General features: G+C 34.9%; 2 protein-coding genes across 5 annotated transcripts in view; one reads left to right on the top strand and one right to left on the bottom strand.

Annotated features, from left to right (window-relative positions):
* Window positions 1-3,830: 3,830 nt before the first annotated feature.
* Window positions 3,831-10,604, bottom strand: cabp5a (calcium binding protein 5a). 3 transcript variants are annotated; one of them, XM_048171008.1, is made up of 7 exons: window positions 10,194-10,593; window positions 9,943-10,026; window positions 8,184-8,214; window positions 4,976-5,119; window positions 4,682-4,791; window positions 4,179-4,326; window positions 3,831-4,092 (listed from the first exon to the last, which is right to left on the bottom strand). In XM_048171008.1, exons 2-7 carry the CDS (start codon window positions 9,976-9,978, stop codon window positions 4,064-4,066), a joined length of 498 nt encoding a protein of 165 aa, XP_048026965.1. In that variant the 5' UTR covers window positions 9,979-10,026; window positions 10,194-10,593; the 3' UTR covers window positions 3,831-4,063. The 3 variants fall into 3 exon arrangements, 2 of the variants coding, with proteins under 2 accessions (XP_048026965.1, XP_048026966.1); XM_048171009.1 differs by having other exon boundaries at window positions 9,943-10,023; XR_007181951.1 differs by lacking the exon at window positions 3,831-4,092 and adding an exon at window positions 4,441-4,588 and having other exon boundaries at window positions 4,185-4,326; window positions 10,194-10,604.
* Window positions 10,605-16,531: 5,927 nt separating this feature from the next.
* Window positions 16,532-23,444, top strand: part of taok2b (TAO kinase 2b) — a 36,190-nt gene continuing 29,277 nt past the window's right edge. For both annotated transcript variants that reach the window (XM_048170982.1, XM_048170980.1), the window contains exons 1-3: window positions 16,532-16,986; window positions 21,232-21,372; window positions 21,496-21,567. In XM_048170982.1, coding sequence (XP_048026939.1) covers window positions 21,241-21,372; window positions 21,496-21,567 — 204 coding nt within the window. In that variant the 5' untranslated portion in view covers window positions 16,532-16,986; window positions 21,232-21,240. The remainder of the gene's footprint in view (window positions 16,987-21,231; window positions 21,373-21,495; window positions 21,568-23,444) is intronic.

Genomic DNA, 23,444 nt, shown 5'->3' with positions numbered 1-23,444 from the left:
CTTCATGTTCTGTCAGCTTTTCTTACTTGAGGTATTCCTTTAGATATTCTAGTAGGTGTTCTCTAGTATTCACTGCAACCACAAAATGTTTTTCTTAAATGTTCTAAAAGGGTGAAGGCATCACAAATTTTTATGCTTTGCAAGTTTACAAAGCGTGTTGGATTCCAGATGAGACACCAAAACCAGTGTGTGTTATATAAGGTTTTAATCAAACACTTTTGGGGCATGAATCTTGGCCTTGGCACTGGACAGTGTGTGAGCGGAGGGCAGTTGTGCTGGACAGATGTGCTCAGTAATATTGTGTGCGCGGGAACGGGGTGTTAGTTTACTTTGGGTAATTTGTGGCCTAAGCCCTGCAGTCCCAGCTGTCACACAGAAACAAGCACTATTGTCAAGCAACTGCAGCAGAGGATTCTGGATGTGTGTGTGTGTGTGTGTGTGTGTGTGTGTGTGTGTGTGTGTGTGTGTGTGTGTGTGTGTGTGTGTGTGTGTGTGTGTGTGTATTCTGGGCCATAACCACCTAAAGATTCTATTTCAAATAAATACTGTTCTTCTATTCATCAGAGAATCCTGAAAAAAAAAAAAAAATGCATCAAGGTTTCCACAAAAATTTTAAGCAGCACAACTGAAAAATGGAATAATCACTGCTGAAATTTCAGCTTTATATCACAGGAACAAAAACATTCTAAAATGTATATTAAAAAAAAACATGGATGCTTGTTTCCGCCACGGAATAAAACAATTTAAAAGATAATTGCATATTTTTATCTCACAATTCTGACTTTATAACTCACAATTCTGACTTTATAACTCGTAATTCTGAGTTTATATCTCTTAATTCTGACTTTATAACTCATAAATTTTGAGTTTATATCTCTCAATTCTGACTTTATAACTCACAATTCTGACTTTATATCTCGCAATTGTGTTTTATATATCGCAATTCTGACTTTATATCTCACGATTCTGACTTTATAACTTGCAGTTGCGACTTTATATCTCGCAATTCTGACTTTGTAACTCGCAGTTGTTTATATCTTGCAATTATGACTTTATAACTCGCAGTTGTGAGTTTATATCACACAATTCTGAGAAAAAAAGTCACAAATATTATTTTTTTCTATTTTTCATCAAATAAATGCAGCCTTTGTGAGCAGAAGAGACTTTCAAAAACATTAAAATCGTAATATTTCAAAGTTTTAGTGTAGGTCTCCTTGACTTTCACAAAACAGACAGTAACAACAGCAGGAAAGTGACTTTGCAAACACAACAATGGAGATGACCACATATCCTGAGATAATGACCTTCTTTATTTTTGGTCTGTGTATTTTAAGCACACTATATTAGATCTCTCAGATTTTTGGCTTACTTTTCAGGATTTTCTTCACCCTTAAATCTGCAATCTCAAGCTGTAAAGCTGCAGTTTGTGTGCTTACACAACAGTGTCAAAGTTTTATTATATCTGTTGTGTCGCATGCATGAAGAATCACAGCACAACCGGTTCTTTTACATCTCGTAACCTTCTTAACCCTTAACCGTCTTAAATGACTTGACAGCTCTCTTCGTTCCATTGATCCCTTTATTTCTTTCATTCTCCCTTGTTATTTACTCTCTCTCTGTCTCTCTCTCTCCTCAAAGAGCCCCAGAACAGGCTGATCCAGGATGTTTTGGGATTTCATAGCATTTGCTAATCACGCGGCGTCCTCTCTTCTTGTCTGATTCTCATGAGCTCTGTGTCGGGGTTTGTTTTGTGTTCTAGTTTTGGTTTTACCTGCCTGCCCGTCTGTCTGTGTGCTTTTGAGCTAGAACCTTGGTTACTGATTTAGTTACACACCTGTTCTGTGTTTTTTTAATCATCCCTCTGTGTATTTATAGCCTTGGTTTTGATTCAGTCTTTGTCCATTATCGTCAGTCTGTTATTGGTTATTCTGTTATTTTTTGAGTTCATAAACACCATTGCTGCAATTAAATACAGCTTTATTTCACGTGTTTGCGAATGTGACATAAGTGTGACACAAGTGTGGCAATTTATTTAAACTTCCCTGGAGGTCTCTGTTGAAGTTTTTAGTATTTCCTGTCACCTTGTCTTTCTTCGATGTATTATGCTGATATAGGAATTGATTAGTGACTCAAATCAGGCAGATTAATCAAAATGATATTTAGCCAATTTTGGGATTTTGAGATTATCCCGGCAGATGTATGTGCCCACTTGGCAGATTAACAGTAGTGATAGTTCCCCTTGATTAGTTCCAAAATATCAGCTTTATCAATGGATAATATGAAATTCATATTGTAGATTATTTATTTATTTATTTATTTATTATTATTATTAGTAATACTAATAATACAATGTCTAAATGAGTGTTAATTTAATATGAGCTATTTTTATTAAAAAAAAAACAAAAAAACAACAACAATCATTTCATTTCTTTTATGATTCTTATTATAATTGTTCTAGATTTGTTATATAGAATTTGTACCATTTGATTCCAGATAACATCGTATAGAGTACTGGACCTCTATTTTATTATTATTTTTTATTTTATTTTATATAAATTTTTATTTTATTAATATATTTTATTATATTATTTTATTTTTTTAATTATTTTTTTTTAAATTATTATTTTATTTTATTATTTTTCCACACCAGTCTATTTATCTTAAAAAAAAAAAAAAAAAAAAAAATCAGTATCTGCCATATGTTACAAGTATTGTTTGACTCCAGATAATATCTTATAGATTAATTTATCACTATTTTATTTTATTATTTCATTTACTGTACTGTAGCACTATTTTATTATATTTTACATTTTCTGGACCAGACTATTTATTTTAAAAACGATAACTAAGTAGGGTTACACTTTATTTTAAGGTGTCCTTGCATAATGTATACTGTCTATACTAGTGCATCCATCTAAGCAATATTGATGTGGCTCATTTATGTAGTTTCAAACAAGTGTCTCATTTTTTTCTCCTTGTACAGTTTTTGCAGTATGTCCACATCAATTTGCTCATAAACAGTCCAAAATCTTTCAGTGCCTCTCATCCCATCATCCTTCCATTATCCCCACTAATCTTCCAAAGAAAGTTTATCTTAAAAGTGATTTCTCATCTTCACCATCTGCTCTCAGCAGAAGTCCAGTACATAGATTACATGGGTTGTTTCAGTTTATTTCCTTTTCTTTTTTTCTGAGAAACAACAGATTAATAGAGATATTTAGTTACTGGAAGCCTACAGGATGAAGCATCATTCATAAAAATGATGTCGTCGAGGCTGACGACAGCAGACCGTGCTGAAGAGCAGAGTTCAGTTCAGGGGTCAGTTAATCTGAAGGACTCAAGCATAAAGATTAGGAGACTGAACACAGATCAGATTCACACTGATGCATTTAGACATCAGCTGCATCCAAAATCGCATACCCTCTTGAGTAGGTACTTATTTTGAATAAGTAATTACTTTGCAGAACCTGTACAAAAGTACAGGTATGCTCTGTATAATGAATGTAATCTGGTCGTACTACATTTGCCATGCTGTCATTATCATGTGGCCTTCCAGCGTCAGTTTCGTTGATTCACTGCCATTCATAAATCCTCTCCCGTGGCCTCATGGGATAGTAAAGTGTCCATTGTATGCACACAGCCAGAAGTAGTACTCTTTTATGAGTACTTTGAATTCTGTCTCGTCACATACTGTTTTTCGCCTATTATATAGTAGGGAAGTGCGATTTTGGATGCAGCCATTGTCTTTTTGGATTTTTGTGTGCTCAAGAAAACTCACATTCACATAAACAAAGAGAGAAACATCACTCCATGTCATTTATTTCATAATTTTGTATTTTATTGAGGAAATATCTTCTAAAAATAATGTAAAGATGATATTAGAGACATATTGTGCATCCAGTTTTAAGATCAATAACTTAGTATTGCATTGAAAGCTTGAGATTTTTGCATAGTTTATGGGGGAAAAAACCTTTCTGTACATTGCTGTTATATTTACGTCCATGCATATGCTGTCTTTATGTATGTTTTATGTATCTGCAGCATCCAGAATAAGACGATGTTCTCAGCAGCTTGACAACATCTTCACAAACTCTGCAGAAACAAGCAGAAAATCATTTCACACGTATATATGTGTAGGAAGTGTGAGGTGTCTATATGCTTTATTTGTCATTTCTCACCTTCAAAATCTACTGTACCATCACCATTATTGTCCGCCTCTTGGACGACAGCGTCAATCTCTCTGTGGTTCATGTGTTCTCCCAGTAATTTACTCATAGCACATCTCAGTTCCTCAGTAGTGATCGAGCCATCGCCGTCCATATCGAACTGTAGACGAGACAAAACAACAGAATTTATGTGAAAATGCAGTGATATTCGCATTGACGCTGGCCGTGACCTCTAAAGAACAGACATGCACCCTATACTTGGCTCGCAACCCACCAACCGAGAACCACTGATCTGCTTTTCATCCAGAGCAAACTGACTTCATTAACTACAAGGACTTCATCCTCCTTCCAAGTTGAGAGATAACATTGTGGTAACAGGTCAAATGGAGTTTGCTGAAGCCAGGTGAGAGTTTTAGCACCTTCTGTTTGGGCGAATCCACAAAATGCCAAATAACCTTAATTGTTCGTCATTGTGCATCAGCAGACACATGTTTCTGTTTAGTTTGTCTTCTCACCTCTTTGAAAGCATCTCGCAGTTCCTTCACACCAATCATGCCTGCTGTTTCTGCCAAAAGCTTTGGGGCCATTAACTCCACAAAGTCTTCAAAGTCTACCCTCCCTCCCACTGAGACAAAAAGAAAGTGAAAACAGATTACAAATAGATAAACATGTTTCCCTTTTGCTTCTGCATGTGTATTAATGTTTTGCTAATATTGCATGCAAAACAATCCATGCCAGTGAATTAATTTGAATTTAAGCCTGATAGAAAAAGACACTCTTTACTAACTAACTTAATTTATGCTACTTACAATTCATGTTGATGTTCTGGCCCAACTCGATCAGCTCCATCTCGGTTGGCATATAGCCCATCGTCCTCATCAGGTTTCCCAGGTCCTTACAGCTAATTAGGCCATCTTTATCTTTATCAAATTCATTAAATGCCTCTCTCAGCTCTGAAAACAAAGAAAGAGTCATCAAGATATGGACACCCTAAAAATAAAGGCTCTTTATTGACTTTGATGGTTCCATAAAGAACCTTTGACATCACGGAACCTTTCAATTCCACAAAATGTTCTTTATAGTGGAAAAAGGTTCTTTAGATAATTAAAATGTTCTTCACACTATGGTGCGGTCACACTACACTTTTCGTTCCACTGACTTCCATTCATATCACTGTAAAACCGAACAGTGAAATTAATGAAATGAAATGAGTTTGTTTCACTCAAATAATAATGAAAGTTCATTGTACTTAATAGAAAAAAGTTGTGTGAACTCAAAATTTGATTGTAGTCAGCTGAACTTAATATGATTTGAGTTGCAGCAGATTTATAATTCCCAGTATGCTTTACGTCAGACTGTAAATGTAGAAATTAAGTGTGTTTTTGCACAAGATTAACATAAGGGGCCCTATTTTAACGATCTGAAACGCAAGTGTCAAAGCGCGAAGCGCAAGTAACTTTGTGGGCGGGTCTCGGCGCTGTTGCTATTTTCCCGGCGGGATAAATGGCTCTTGCGCCCGGCGCAAATCTAAAATGGGTTGGTCTGAAGTAGCTTCATTATTCATAGGTGTGGTTTGGGCGTAACGTGAAATAAACCAATCAGAGCGTCATCCAACATTCCCTTTAAAAGCAGGTGCGCAAGTTCCATTATGGATTGCTATTATTATGGCGTATTTACCAGGCGCACGCCAGGAGCGGTTCACAGCCGAGGAGACTGATGTTCTTGTAAGAGCAGTGAAAGACAGAGAAGTTGTGTTGTATGGGGATGGGAGAAACCCACCCAAAATAGCGTCGGTTAAACAGGTTTTTTCACATCTTCGTGGCACACCACAATGATTTCCGTCATCTCATGTGTTAATATTTTTTTAGTGTAACAATTTATGATTTGCAAAAATAACTGTTGCATCTGTGTAGATTACATGAGCAAAGTGTATGCGCGTTGTGCACGCTATACATTATGGTCAAGCATGCGCCCTTAAAATAGCATAATAAACAACGCGCAACGCGCCACTGACTTTAGACTAGGTTTTTTCTGGTCAGTGGTCAATTGTTTAATGGAACAGCAAAATAGCACCAGGGATTGTTTGCGCCGGAACACGCCTCCTTTTTTGCGCTGAACCGCCCAGGGAGCGCAAGTTCATTCACTAGTTTTAGCGACGTGCTTCTGTGGAGGGAAAAGCGCGCTTTGCGCGGGTTCAAAATAGGAATGACACATGCGTCGGTGTACAAAGTCAATTGCGCTGGGTGCAAGATAGGGCCCAAGGAGACATAAGTTAGTGTTTCTTGTTGTGTTATGTTGAGATTTACTGGGGGGTTCTGTTATGTTAGTTTTGTAGGGTTACCCTTGAAGAGAGGATGTGTTTAGGTTGAGGATGGGCTGCAAAACTTTTAAGACAACCATATACTGTATGTTGTTTGATTATATACATGCAAGTATATAATAACAGTCTCTTTGATAGTTATAACAGCATATGTTATTTGCTATCTAACGTTTAACCAAGATCTGTGTGATGTTTAAATGAACTGTATGTAATTAACATTATGATGAGTAGGGTGAGGCTGCGGTCTGTGGGAGTGAAGGGATGCCAGTGACGTGATTGTTTATGAGAGACGCCTGTGCACCACACTGGCCTTGCTCCGCTTCCAATGGCTCTTGGCCCCGCCCCACTTGCCACAATAATTTTAAGTTCTACTAACTTAAAAAAATGAGTTAGTTTACTTAAATGAATATTCTGAACTTATTGAGTTTTACAGCATTCCTGTTCTGTCTGTTATCATTGCTTTGTATACCAATGTTAGTTTTTGGTTGGTCTTATGTAACTTTATTACTTTGTGTTTGATGAACTTAAACCATTTAAGGCAATCGGTTTCCTCCAACCATAGCTAACTAAGTTAGATTTGTTACCTGAATTCAAACTGAACGAATAAACTTCAAATCTTGGTAACAGTTTAGTATGGGGAACACATATAAACTATTAACTATGACTTTTCCCTTAATAAACTCTTAATTTACTGCTTATTAATAGTTAGTTAGTTAGCTGTTAAGTTTAGGTATTGGGTAGGATTAAGAATGTAGAATAAGGTCATGCAGAATAAGGCATTAATAAGTACTAATAAATATCCAATATTCTAGTAATATGCATGCTAATAAACAACTAGTTAAAAGACCCTAAAATAAAGTTTTACCAATATCTTTAAGTTGAGTTTACTCTAATGATTGACTAAACCAACACTAAAATATAAGTGAATTTAACTTCATGTATGAGTTTACAGTACTCATACCTATTGAAACTTAAATGGTTTAAGGCAATCGGTTTCCTCACATGGTTTGAGTTACCATAACTTATTACAGTGTACGAATGCTGAAGACTGGAAACGCAAGTTCATTTGAAGAAGTTTCACATTTCGGCACGTTATTACGGAGCCCCGCACATGGCATACAGACAAAAAAATATTTATTGTGGCCAGAAATTAAAAATTTGTTCCCACACATTAAGAATTTGTTCTCTCGTTTTAGTAAATTGTGTGTAAAACAATTTACTTAAAATGAGGGAGTCGTGGGAACAGACTCTTAATTTGTAGCCATGACCATTGCAGTGTCTGTAGAAATTTTGTGTGCTCAAAGTCTGACTGCGGCATAAGGAAAACATTGTTCTTTTAGAACTGTTTTCTTAAAGGTTCTTTAGGGGGCCAAAAAGAGTTCTATGGAATCACTGTGAAAACCTCCTTTTGGAACCTATATTTTAGTGTATAAAAACACATTTCATAATTTCAGTATAATAAAAGCCATTAAAAGCTAATTGGAATGAATGAATACATAAGTAAATATGTAAGTAAATAAATAAATCAAGTACAAAAAATAAATAATCAATATCTATTATCATACATTTCTTCTTACTGAAATAGTCCCAAAGCATTCTGATTTGTTCGTAAAATAATGTAAGTGTGTCTAAATAAAATAAAATTAAGCTTTGACAGTATAGAATGCCCACATACAACAAATGACAGGTGTGTTTACCTTCAATTTCATCATCTGCCAATTCTCTGTCCTGCAAAACCAAAATGACAGGTTAAGCCTCTCAAACATGTTTCACGTCGTCTGGACGTCCTGATCTCTATTTAGATTTTTTTTTTCAGATTAATCTAAAAGGCTTATTTTACCCCATTTTGATAATGTAAAAAGTGCTTTTAAAAGCAGTCACAGTGCATTGTAATATATCACATTAAAGAGATAACATTCAATGGCACGTTCCTCCCATTTTCATATGAATTAGAGGGTTTATAAGCTGAATGTGACTAAGGGTTTAGTGTGATGACAGATTAATACCCCACCTGATTTAGTAGAGCTGAATATGATTATGTGTCTGCTGAATCAGGCCAAACATAGATAATAATGTAATATAACACAAATCCATTAATGACAATTTTATGATTGCACAGCATTTCCGCTTGGTTTTTTTGTTTGTTTTTTTCATATTTAGAAATTTGGTTCATAATAAAACTAATTAATAAAAACACTAAGAAACACTAATCAAAAAGGTTACATTTGTTAACATATTAGTTAACTACATTAGTTAACATGAACTGAACTGACAATGAAAAGTACTTCTAAAGCAATTATCAATCTTAGTTATTGTTAAATTCAACATTTACTAATACATCATTAAAATCAAAAAGTTGTATCTGTTAATATTATTTATTGGACCTGAGTGAACCTGAACTAACTAACAATGAACAGTTGCATTAGTATTAACTAACGTTAACAAAGATCAATAAATACTGTAACAAATGCATAGCTCATTGTTAGTTCATGTTATAATGCATTAACACTAGTTGGACTTCATTGTAAAGTGTTACAAGGTCAAATTAAAAAATAACGTACTAAACATAATTTGTCTTGACTGTTCATAAAATGGGATGTTATAAAGTAATACAACACAAAACAATTTTCTAATTGTATTGTACAGGATTTACATTTTTTCTCATATTTAGACTTTTGTTTCAAAATAAAAAAGGCAATACTTTACAATAAGGTTCCAATAGTTAACGTTAATTAACACACTAACTTACAACACAATACATTTGTTACACGATTTATTAATCTTTGTTAATGATAGTTAGTAAAAATAGTTGTTAGTTCATGTTAGGTCAGGTTCCATTAAATAATACTAACAGATATAACTATTGATTTTAATAATTTTAGTAAACATCGAAATAAACATTATTAAGATTAATAAATGCTTAGGAAGTAGTTTTCATTGTTAGTTCATGTTACTCTATACTCTAATTAACAAATGGTAATTTTTTTGTAAAGTGTTACCCATAAAACTAATAAAAAAACTAAAAAACAACAAAACAATAAAAACTAATTTATTTTATACTAATTTTTTAATTTATCTTAACTAATTTTATAAATTATAAGATCAGTAAGTCATGGAAACTTAAGATTTACATCACTTTAACTCATCAAAATAATTTATGCTTTTTATTAGTTATATGTGATTCAACCCAATTTTTTTTTTTTTAAGTCAGGTTAATATAATTTATGTTGCAATAACTTGTACAACAAAGTTGATTAAAATTGAAGGCGGTAACTGAACTTACGTTTTTTTAAACAGGTGGAATTTTTTTCCCAGTGTAATAAAAAATTAATAAAATAATTTTACATAACAATTTGTCTAGACTGTGTTCCTAAAATGGGATGATGTTGAAATAATAAACACTATAAGACAAATCTGACTTATTTTCTAATGACTGCAAATATACAGCATACTTACAATTTTTGCTCCCCGTAAGAAGATGCATGCAGTCATATCTGTATTAGGATGAGCTGTCTGTGATTCAGTGTGTGTCCTAAGCTGCTGGATAAACAATGAAGGCATAAGTATGTATAACATATGTGCATATCAGTTTATTCATAAGTTCATTATACATTAAATGCATTAAAGTAAATTAAAAGGTAAAAGTAAAAAGTATATTGTTTTGAACAATGAACGACAATATTAATATAAATGTAAAATATGCTTACCCTGTACTGTACTCAGTCTGGAGTGAAACTCATCAAATCTTTATCTTTATCTGTTGGTCCTTTCTTTTTTCCAATCTTGTCACAGTGTTCGCTGACTCTGCCGGTTGACTTTCCTCCTCAGACCGCCTGTGCCCTCTGATTGACTGGCTCGGCTCATGAGGGCTTTTTGTATGGTGCATGAAAGTGACCGGGGGAGGGGTCATGCTCACATCAGTTTGAAGCATGATGTGATCAACAATCAGACTCAGACAGGAAATAAAGAGAATTAACTGCTCTACTTACCTTGATTTTTCTATGAAAATAAAAATCCTGTTCAATTAATTTAATAAAGTACACTGTAAAAAATGTCATTTTTACAGAAAAAAAAACACTGGCAGCTGTAGTTGCCAGAATAATTCAGTAAAAATATAGTGAAAATGTAAACATATTTACAGAACAACCTAAACATTTTTCTGTTTAAAAGTGATATATATATATATATATATATATATATATATATATATATATATATACTAATAATTAGGTGCACACAGTGACAAAACACTATCATGGTAACACTGAAATAATGCAATAAATATTAATTTAACAACATAAGATGTAACATAAAACTCTATAATACACAACTGGTAACAAGAAAACCACAAAGAATTAATATTATTAAAAACCTAAAAACATTGAATAAAATTAAAAACCATCAATTGTGAAGTGTCACACAGGGAATTCTGAGAATGTCAATTTTACGTATTTTCACAGTAAATTAAAAGATATTTGTTGTTTTTAACCAAGAAAATAAACATAAGCGGTAAAATAAGTGTACATGATTAATTAAAGTTCAATCATAAACTATGAAATTATGAATATACATTTGACCAGGTGTCACGGTATAGTGTGCAGTAAATCCAAAAGACGAGATGCGTGACACAGAATGAGCAAATAAAGATACTTTTAATAAACACCAAGAACATGAAACAAACTACACAAACATTTACGATGCAGAACAACAGAGGGCTTAAACTGAGGAACTGAGGAAAACAGAGGGCTTAAATACACTAGGAATGATAATCAAAAGAACAAAAAAGAGGTGTGCACTAATCAGAAAGCATGGAAACAAACTACGAACTAGAACTCAGGCAAAAGCGTGACAGGAGAAAACCATGAACTAGAAAAATTACATGACAAAGACGTACTAAAAATGGAAAAGTCTTTCCTTCATGTTTTTTTTTTTTTTTTGCGTACACACGACAATGTTGTCAAAATAATCCCTTTTCACGCGGATCCGCGAAAACGACTAAAAATGATGTTACGCTGCCAGGCCAATAGGTGATGTCAGGTGAAGTAGTTAAAAACGGTATCTTGTAAACGGACCTTAAACAGAACATGACAAAGAAACTAAGGGGTCGTTTACATGACATCGATTTCAACTAAAAACTGAAAACTTTTTATGCGTTTTGGCCGCTCATTTACATGACAATAGCGTTTTGGGCGCCACAAAACGCAAACTTTTGAAAACGGGTTTCAAAGTGCAAGTTTTTAAAAACAATACCTTTATCGTCTCCGTGCAAAATACAAAACCGCAAATTTGTAAAAAGTTTAGTTTCTTTAGGCTACAAATTCAATTTTTATACTTGAAATAGTTAACCCTGGGTCATTCTAAACCCTGGGTAAACAGAATCCTTGGTTATCTTGCTTCACGTTTCACACTGCTCATAATTTACCCGCGGTTAACAATTAATCTTGGGTATTATTCATAAGATGATGTTTCACATTGTACATTACTAAACCCTGGGTTAACGTTCTTATTTGCGATGTCAGTGTCATTGATTGGTAACGCAGCACGCGATCTGTTTACATAGCTTTAGCATTGAGTTTATACTGAATGGACATTTCGGACTTTGAAGGTAAGAATGAAACGGTCTCTACTTCACTTAAATTGTCGCGTTTTCAGTCAGCATTTGACATTTTTTCCTCTCAAACGCTGAATTTATTGTTTATATATACAATGCGCAGTGTTTCTGTGACTGTCTAAGCACGTGAATATGATGCACGCTATTGGTTAGCCGTTGCTAAGCACCTAGTCATAAAATTCGAACAGAGTCGTTTCACACTGCAAATTTGGCACCGCACTGCTCCAGAACAGGGTTTCATAACCCTGGGTAAAAAGCGGTGCTAACCCCACTTCTAAATTACAAGTGTGAAACGCTCCTTTACCCGGGGTTAAAAGCGGTGTTTAGAACGAAGATAACCGGGGGTTTAGTGCAGTGTGAAAAGCCCTGAAGTGACATCGTCAACTACTGGCCTGGCAACAAATTACAGTGATTTTTAGTTGTTTATCCATTCATTGAACAGAAATCATTTTGACAACGTTGTCATCAGTTCATGAAAAACGCAAAGGAAAAACTTTTCTGTTTTAGTACATCGTTGTTGTGTAAACAATAAATAAATGAATACAACCATCAGGTAACACATGAATATGACAGTAAAATAATGAAGCAAACATTAACCACACAAAACAAAAGTCCTAAGAAACATAATTATTTACATAAAATAGAATCAAATATAATGTATCACTCAGACATCTAGTCCTTTTACAGTTTTCCACCTTAAATTACAAGTGATCCTCATTTTTTTTTTTTTTTTTTTTTTTACAATATTTGTGTAAGACATCTCTTTAAATTTAATAAACTTTCACTGTATATGGTAACCAATGAACAGGGTTTTTTTTTATATTTCATGAACATTAAACTTTACAATATTCTAATCCTAAAAATAATCAACCTTTTTATTATTATTATTATTATTATTATTATTATTTAAACTTTTTTGTATCTTACTATTTTTGCATAATCTGTGGTATTCACATGTAATATCCATAATTTTATGATTGTAAAATTGTCGAATTTGAGAAAGGTTTAATTTCTTACACGTATATGTGTTTGCTGGTATATTTCATTTGCATCTTCCACATTAACATTACAAGCATTATAAGATAAGATCTGGGGTGAGTTTCCCGAAAGCATCGTTAGCCAAATATGGTCGTAAGTCCCATTGAACTCTATTGGTAACGACGGAACTTGCGACCATAGTTCGCTTTGGGAAACGCACCCCTGACCAGTTAATCTGAAGAGATCCTCTTCTGATCGCACATTCATATTATTTCCACAAACTGCAAACAGACAAACAGGGATTAAATGAAACACCCCTGCTGTTTCTACAAGAGCGTTAATTCATGGCATCATGGCATATGGTAAATCCTTTTCCACGAACTGTTCACAGGAATTTCTCAGAAAATGTCACTTTTCAGAACTGTCCCAGAGCTTTATGGTGTGCACATCACACTGCATAACATTACAGTTATCAGAATGATTTAATACACAATCTGATGCTCATGTGCTAATATAAATCTATAGATCATATAAAACAAGAGATGCTAGAGCACATGTGAATGTCATTAACCGTCTTTATTGCACTCATTTGTCCTGACCGTCATTGTTGTTCCACAAACAAATTACATTTATCTCTTTACCTTGTCGCTGTTATATAAATGTATGGTTGCATCCTACAAATCATATCCAAATTTCCCAAATCTGTTTGCATAAGGGATTAAGTCTGAAGCTTCGGCCTTGGGCAACTTAATACAGATTTTATTTTTATTTATTTATTTATTTTCCTCTGAATTTTGTTTTTGGAGGAGGGGAGTGATGCCAGAAAAGGTTACATAAGGGATAGCAACAAGGAGAAACTGAGGAGTGAGAGGCTGATATTCATGGTGACCTGGGATGAAGTTCAAAGAGAAGGTGAGGAGATGAGAATATCTAAAAGCGAGGATAAGAAGGATGAAAGGCATCACATTTCATAAACGGATAAACAGATCAGAGACAGATGGGCCGATTCATGTTAAGGTCCTGCTTTAATGGCATCCAAAAGCACTTTGTTTGTTTTTTAAAGGCATTTTATTAATTATAGCTATAATATGATGTATAATAAATATAATAAAATATATGTGTAATCTTTTTTGTCACGATGTTTTCATATTTCATAGACAAGTGTTAAATCTTGTTTTTCGTAATGTCTTGCAGATCAGTTTCTTTATCTAACTTCTTCCAATAAGAAAGACGTTTAAAACATTTTCATGTCAGCACCCTCTGCTCTGACAGCCGTCTCATATTCATCATTCAACTTTCAGTGGCTCATATTTAAATGTGTTTATAATTTTTTAGGCATGTTGCCTTTTCACTATAATTATTGGGAATTGGGAACAAAAATATAACAGGTCTACTGTACTCGTACTTGGATGTTTGTTAAAAAAACTACTAGATTATTATTATCCAAACTCAAGTAAAATATCACATATCCCTTATGAAAATTAACTATGGTTTTACTACAAAAAAAAAAAGTTAATATAGTTAAACCATGGTAACCACAAATTAACCGTGGTTTTGCTACACTAACTATGGTTAGTTTAACCATGGCAAGTAAAACTGTGGTTATACAGATTGGTTATCAATCCTCCAAAAAAACATGGTAACTACACTTTTACTATAATAAAACCATTGTTAATTTACAGCGGTTCATTTTGGTCCAGTGGTACTTTTTTCACCCAAAAATTAAAATTTGATGTTTATCTGCTTACCCCCAGGGCATCCAAGATGTAGGTGACTTTGTTTCTTCAGTAGAACACAAATGATGATTTTTAACTCCAACCGTTGCCGTCTGTCAGTCGTATAATGCATGTCAATGGGAACTTCATCTATAAGAGTAAAAAAAAAACACGACAGACAAATCCAAATTAAACCCTGCGGCTCGTGACAACACATTGATGTCCTAAGACACGAAACGATCGGTTTGTGCGAGAAACCGAACAGTATTTATATAATTTTTTACCTCTAATACACCACTATGTCCAACTGCCTTGCGCACGGCATCCGGTGCGTGAGGTGTGTACGCGCTCTGGCGTTGTTTAAAGGATTAGTTAACTTTCAAATAAAATTTTCCTGATAATTTACTCACCCCCATATCATCCAAGATGTTTAAGTCTTTCTTTCTTTGGTCAAAAAGAAATTAAGGTTTTTGATGAAAACTTTCCAGGATTATTCTCCTTATAGTGGACTTCAATGGAGCCCAAATGGTTGAAGGTCAAAATTACAGTTTCAATGCAGCTTCAAAGAGCTTTAAACAATACCAGACGAGGAATAAGAGTCTTATCTAGAGAAAAGATCGATCATTTTCTACAAAAATAAAAATGTATATGCTTTATAAACACAAATGATCGCCTTGCACGTGCTTCCGCTTTCCGTATTCTTCAAAAAGCATGTATGTCCTACGCCTTCCCTATTCAACTTACGGAACGAACGCGGAGCCAGTTCCATTTTTTCCGTAAGTAGAATAGTAAAGGGTAGGAAATACTTTTTGAAGAATATGGAAAGCGGAAGCAACGTGCAAGGTGATCATTTGTTTATATAAAGCATATACATTTGTATTTTTTTCAAAAATGGCCGATCGTTTCTCTAGATAAGACCCTTATTCCTCGTCTGGTATTGTTTAAAGCTCTTTGAAGCTGCACTGAAACTGTAATTTTGACCTTCAATCCTTTGGAGAGACCATTGAAGTCCACTGTAAGGACAATATTTCTCGCACAAACTTATCGTTTCGTGTCTTAGGACATCAGTGTGTCGTTACGAGCCACATGGTTTAATTTGGATTTGTCTGTGCATGTTTTTTTGACTCTTATAGATGGTGTTCCCATTGACACACATTATACGACTGACAGACCGCAACGATTAGAGTTAAAAATCATCATTTGTGTTCTACTGAAGAAACAAAGTCACCTACATCTTGGATGCCCTGGGGGTATTTTTGGGTGAACTATCCCTTTAAAGATTACCGATAACATGTATTTTACTATGAGTGTATAATTCTCACAAAATTGCTAATTTTGTTTATTCATTCTTCTCAGAAATAACTGGTACAAAACCTGTCACTGATAATAATTACAATACAGCCGAGTAGTAACAAATAAAAGTAATGCTACTGTATTATTGATGTGAAACCTATTGTACTTTACCATTAATTATTTTGAAGCATTTCTTTGATGTGACATGGGTTTAAAAAAGCATGAATATACACAAAAATAGTATTGTTTTCCTGTAGATATATGCATTTCATTTATGAATTTATGAATACAGAATCCATTTACGTTGACTAGTAGACTCAAACCTGCAGAGGGACTTTGCCTTCTCATTTCATTCTTCAACACACCACTAAAAGCAGGCTGTGTCTGTGTGTGGAGTCTGGACTGTAATGAAATGCGTATTTAGAGAACATTAGAAAACCTTTAATTTGCACTTCACCCGCACTTCCGGTTTCCGGTCGGCTCCCGCCCCGCTCCGCCATCATGAAGTCCTGAACAAAAAGCGAATGAGACAGGAAAAGAAAAACAGGGACGGACCTGTCGATGACAGAAAGAGGCAAATTGAACGCATGACACCGACGGCATGACAAAAAATGATGAAAATACGAGCGGCAGAGGCGGAATATCGGACTGTGATTTAAAGTGCTCGTCCGTTGTGCTTGACAATCAGCTGATTGAGTCCGTTAACGGTTAACGGCAGTATTATCCATTTTAATACATATGATCGGACTGATTACCGGCCGCTTTTACGTTAGAAATCGATGGATCGCTATTCAAATCCATCGCTTTTTGTGAAGTGAGAAGGGAGAAGAAGAGGCCAGATTTTCCTCTGCAGGCCGGGAGCTAGCTGACTCTAGCTAGCTACAGTGGATCCCATAAACCACGGTAGGACAGACTCGTATAAATCATTTAATGCAGGGCTGGATGACATGCATGGCGTGGGATATCGCTAAACTGATTTCTGTCGTCTGAATGTTATTTGGACCGCTGCAGCTGTGTTTGCAATGCATTCGATGTGTTTTGGGTAATTGCATTCTTATGTTTGCACAATATTCGCTGCATCGCTTCATCTTCCTTCTGCTCATTCAAGTGATTGTGCAACATGATATATTATTTAACCTTGACATATAATTTAGACATTATTTTTTGAATGGTGAACCTTTAAACAAAATATAAAAGAAAATCCAAAAAAAAAAAAAGGTGTGTATATGTTTTGTCATATTTGATACATGAGGCTTTTTATGGCACATAGAGTGAAAATATGAAGCTCATACTGGAGGAGGGGAAAAAACACCCCAATTTTATTCAAAGGACCAAATTGAGAAATAATATGCAATTTGGTGCAGATGTTATGAATATTACCAAAAAGTAAGATAAAATTCTGATAGCTTGTGATGTAAATCAATTAGGTCTTTAAACATTATAACACGTTATTTGATTAAAATGCATATAAATATCAATTGTCACTCTTTATCTCCCAATAATAAGTCTTAAGATGATACTTTATGATTGTTCATGATCAAAACTCATGCTTATGAACAAAACATATAATGCATTGCAATACAGTCAGTGATGATAGAAAGATGACCAAATAAAAAATCCTCAAAAGCCAAATGTTCATCTTGAAATATAACTAAAAGTTAATCTGCATGAATTTCTAAGACCTCTATATTATCATCATGATCAAAATTTTGCATAAAATAATTGTACCCAGTCTACTAAATGCCTTCTGTCATCTGATTGTCATGGTTCACGTGTCTTTTTGCTGTGAAATCCTTAAAGATTTTAAGTATATGTAAGATAAACTTTTAAATTGATAGTTAATCTTACATTTACTCGAAAAATCTTTAAAGATTTCACAAGCAAAGACCTGAATGGGGAATTTTTTTTTTTACAATCAGACGACAGAAGGGATTTATAACTATTTTTCTGCAAAGTTTTGATTATGTTGATAATTCAGAGGCTTTAGTAATTCATGTATCAAATCTGCTAGTAAGCATTAAAGTGTTAACATTGAAGTCGCACAAGATTGACTGAAAGAATCCTGTTATGTATATGAGAGTTCCTCCTTCTCACACATTGTGTATTCTCAGATTTCATCTGCCGTTTCTCTCTCCAGGTGAATGTTTTTGCATGCGTGTTAAACACTCCTAATCTTAACATGAACATGACTCAGAGCGTCATGGAGAGGTGTGAGTCTGAATTGTGAGTCAGGTGTCTGGTCCAGCATCCTGCTTTTGAATGCTCTTATGTGATGCATAATCAAGCACAATTATTCATATACAATCATTTCAATTGTGGATGGTTCAGATCATCACCCTATTTTAGTTGTTCTTATATAATGCACTCTGTTGCATCTCATTATATAGTGGTGTTTGGCTGTTTGTGAACCCTTAAGAGTTTTATGCATAATTCCGACCTACATTGAGACGAGATCATCTAAGCTGTATAACTAGATGCATAAAATCCAAATAAATAAATAGCACACAAAAACACTGTATATTTTCACTTAAACTGGGATAAGTGCCTTTGGTTTGAACCCATTAGCTTGGAGGAATTTTGGCCCGTTTGGTTTCAACTCTGATGTTGATGAGTTTACATGCAAGAACTGATTTCTTCAAGTCTTCTCACAATATTTCTATTGGTTTAAGATTAGAACTTTGCTTTGTCTATTCCAAAACATTATAGGTCTCAGACACCTTGACATTCTCCTGCAGAAGTTGATGGCAAATCCGTCTTGGTAAAGACATTAATGAGGTTTCTTTTACATATAAAACAAAAAAGTTCTATTTTGGACTCATCTGCCATTCTTTTAATAATCTTCTGGCTCATCTACATGGTTTTCAGCAAACTTTAGACTGGCAACAATGTTCTTCTTGGAGAGCAGTGGGTTGGGCTCTTTCTATTCTGCCAGGCACACTAAAGCCCCATTCACACTGCCAGCGACACGGAGCGACAGGATCCCATTCATTTCAATGGAGCGCTGGCGACTTCCGGTGACAAGAACGACAGTGACCATTGGCGACAGAATGTAGGCGTGTTAAGCGATGGGAGACACGCGACAAAAGTTCAGAAATGTCAACTTTATGCAAATGAGGAGCGAATTTCGCGAGCGACAACCAATAGAAGTGAAGGCTCTGTGGAGCTCACATCACCGTCTCGAGTGCAGGCAAGACAGACAGGACATAGTTCTGGAGCGATTTGACTGTACATACATGGATATTAGACCGATCGTTAATCTAGTTAATGATTTAATGCACTGAGCTCTGTAGTCACAACACTCTACAACAGCAGAATGTTACTTTTAATTAATTTAAACCTAATTCCTAGTCAAAATAGAATGATTTCTTAGTTTTATATCCCATTTGTGATTGCATTCTCTATAGATATGAACAGATGTGCAGTCTACCAATAATATCAGAGCGACAACACTAGGAACGCCCACAAGCGACTTCACAGTACAGAGACTAGTGACATGCAGTGAAAAAGTCGCTGGCGGTGTGAACGGGGCTTGATGCAAGAGAGGCCTGTTTTGTGACCTCCTGGAATAATATATTGCTGCTGGACTGATTTTATCCGTTTGCACACTCCTTGGATCGGAGGACACCAAATTCTTTCATATAGTGGATTTTTGAAAATGTGTCAAACTTTCAGAGATCTACAAACTTCAGGATTAGACTAGATAGAGAAGATCTGGGTTTATGTTCTTTCCGTAAGGCAGGGCTGCTAAAAGTGGTTTAGAATTTATCTCGTTAGTTTTCAGTTATTCCAATTACCTCATTAATTGAACTGAACTAATAATCCTAGTGATTCACATACTTTATACAGCAAAGATATTTATTCCTGGATCATTTTGTTAAATACACAAGTCAAAAAATGCAAAGTAAAAAAAAAAAGCAATGATTTTGAATATTTGCCTGTTTAGTTATCTTTATTTATAATGCTGAGTATTGACACAGATTTCACAATCTGAATCTGATTTACAAGTTCTTGATTCGATTTGATATTGATTAGTTTGGATGTATTAATATTTATAATAATATAAACACTGAAATGGTAGCTGTCAGCTTCTGTCCTGACAGATTTATTCAAACATGCATTAAATGAGACATCGCTAACATAACATATGTAATATAGTTCATATATTTAGTAAAATGCTCCTCCCTAAAGTTGTTTTTTTTTTTATTAATATTTGGACATTGAATGGCTTTCATGAGGTAACTGACATGTTCAGTTTACAGTTAGAAGCTGTTTTATGTCAATTACCTCATGAAAGCCATTCAGTGTCCAGATATTGTTAGCAAGAATTTTATCTGTTGAAACATACATGTTGAAACACTGAGCGATTACATGAGACATGATACATTTCAGTCATTTGTACTGTATCTTTCAACATATCTTCTTATCTTCCTTCATCTCTATGTAGTGCTAGTAGAAAGAGGAAGAGATTATCGATTCACATGTGGTCTGAGCTGCTGCTTGAACTGAAGCGCTCCGTCACACCACATTGAAGAGCTGCAAAACAGTATAGTTTGAATTTCGTGGTAAAATTGACTGAATTTGAAAGCTGAGAGTCTATTACATATCATAAGTAACAAAGCTTATTGGGGTTATTGGATGGGAGGCGTGCTACAAATAATGTTTTGTTCATGGACGCATCAACAGAAAACAGCAAATTAGGATTTAAGAATCGATATGTTCTTCAACAGAATGAAGATAGATTAAAATGAATCAATATTGTCAACCCTGCCCTACCAGAGTTATAGAACCTGGATAAAGATAACAATGTATTAAAAATAAAGAACATTCTTAAAGGATTTCTAGCTTTGTTTAATTTTGATCAGATGCCCATTCTGGACCATATTTGGAAAGAGCACTTTTGATATGTTGAATGTTTCTATTATTGGTTGTAGGAATTAATTATTCATAATTTGTTGTAGAAATATAGGCCTGTCCCCTTTTTATCAGCGTCAACCCTGAGCTGTATCCTGGATTCTTGAGTTGTTTGCTGTATGTAGGGTAGATGCTTTATAGCTGGTTTGTCCCGTTCGGTTTCTCTAGATTTTTCCAGTCTGATGTTGTTGCCTCCGATGTTAATGTGCAAACTCCCTTTTGTTTGTGTGTGTGAAGGCGCTGGCCATGCCGTCGAGTGCGCGGGCTGGGAGTCTCAAGGACCCGGAGGTGGCGGAACTTTTTTACAAGGAGGATCCTGAGAAACTCTTCACAGACCTGCGTGAGATCGGCCATGGCAGCTTTGGAGCCGTCTACTTTGTAAGTGGCCATTAGGACATTCAGAGCTGTAGCACAGTTCAGTGAACTGAGATGAAGTGACTTTCTGTGCCTCTCTTCCCCACTCCTCATGTGTTTCTGCTTTTATTTGCCCGCTTCCTATAGGCCCATGACATCCGCACCAATGAGGTGGTGGCCATCAAGAAAATGTCCTACAGTGGCAAGCAGTCTAATGAGGTGAACACAAACACACCAACACTCAGTGTTCCTGTATTTTTGGTTAAGCAAAGCAGTGTGACTGCAAGAAATCTCGAACATCATGCAGGTGGCTTTATGTAAGAGCAAGATGATGGCTCCATTCCAGAACCTATTGAGCTGCCTACCTGGGAAGCATTTTTAGGCATCTGACACAAAGGATGTTTTAAAGTGTTGGCAGACTCATTATACTGCCTTCAGATTTGACGTGAACTCTTAGCGTATGTGCACAGCCGAACACATAGCCTTGTGTGGGTGAATACAGGCGGTCGACGCATGCGCACTAGAAAGTTTCATCCTTGTCCAGTGTCTGTGATATTTTTCTCCAGAAGTTGAGTAATGAAAATGTTTTTGAACTAGAGTTGCATAAACCCCTCACACAAGCACTCGTCAATGCAGGCATGTGATGTTGTTGCCGTCTCTGGTAATTTGCTGTTTGTTGCGTCTCATGTTTCTTTTCTGACTATGAAATAACAGGCCGAGGCAGTGTTTCCACCTTGTGCCCAAAAAAAAAGCATACTGGACACTGTACGCTTACTCCAGTGTGCGCATAAAACATGCGCCAGTCCCATGATGTACTGCAGCATTCGCAGCGGAAAAATCTGCTAAAGATGGCTGACAAATGAGAAAAAATCAATTGTAACTGAGAAATGTCAGCAACATAGTTGTTGCGTTGTAAGCTTAGCTACTTGCTAACAGCAAGCTCAACTGTAATCAGTAGAGTTGAACAGTCTGTTCTGGAAGTAAAAATCCCATTATTTTTCTCCATTGGTCAAATGGTTTTTAATGGTAACTTATAAACCTTTAAAAACAGACCTACTCTGAGCTACAAGGTGGTTAATTGATGGTATATGCTTTTGTTGTCTGCATTATTTCAACTTATTTTTTAAGTAATTGTTTAACAACATAATTCCTGGTAAAAACTACGTTACCCATGGTTCTAAAATGAAATCTCCACCAATCAGAGAATCGAAACAAAGTAAATTGTGCCTAAAGAACTATATATATATATATATATATATATATATATATATATATATATATGTGTGTATATATATGTGTATATGTATATATATATGTGTATATGTATATGTGTGTATATATATTAGGGGTGTCACAAGATACCGGTATTGACGATAACCGTGATATTTAAAACATGAAAAATCAATATCTTGTTAATTACGGGTCTGACAATATATCGTGATAACCGTAATATTTAAGATGAATAATACACATGATAATCGGGTCGAATTGGGTTGACATCCCAAAGTACAATAGGTGGCAGTATTGCACCTTAACACTGACATAAAACAGAAGAAGATGCAGCGCGCGCAGCTGCTACTGCCGTACAAAAAAAGTCTTTAAATATTATAATGTTATTTTTTAATTTTAATCTATGTTGATTATATTTTTATTAAGTTTTGTTTTGTAGAAAGCCTTTCGTTAAAGTGATTTTCGTTTTGTATAAATTGTATCTAATTTTAATCAATATTTCATCAACCAATTGCCTGGATTTAAAAAAAATAAGAAGCAAATAAAGCAGACAATATAATTGTGCCGCCGGCGCGATCACTTGCCCTTGAACTGAAGCATGTCTCATAAATGAACCGAAACTCAGCGTATAGGCTACTTGCCTCACAGACATTAGAAAAGCTTGAAATGACTACTTTTAAATGAAACAATTCAAAGCGAAAAGAAATGGGCTACTCTCTGATAATGTAATCCGAATGAAATGTGTATTTAAAATGCAGATAGAGACGTTTTGAATGATTTAACATGAAGAGAATTAACACCATTTTGACAATATATGGTTTGTCTGTGTTCAAGCCATTATTTTCGTAAGGATAATATTTATAATG

The sequence above is a fragment of the Megalobrama amblycephala genome, linkage group LG20, assembly GCF_018812025.1.
Source record: "Megalobrama amblycephala isolate DHTTF-2021 linkage group LG20, ASM1881202v1, whole genome shotgun sequence".
NCBI classification, from domain to species: domain Eukaryota; kingdom Metazoa; phylum Chordata; class Actinopteri; order Cypriniformes; family Xenocyprididae; genus Megalobrama; species Megalobrama amblycephala.
This window is presented reverse-complemented; position numbering and strand designations above follow the sequence as displayed.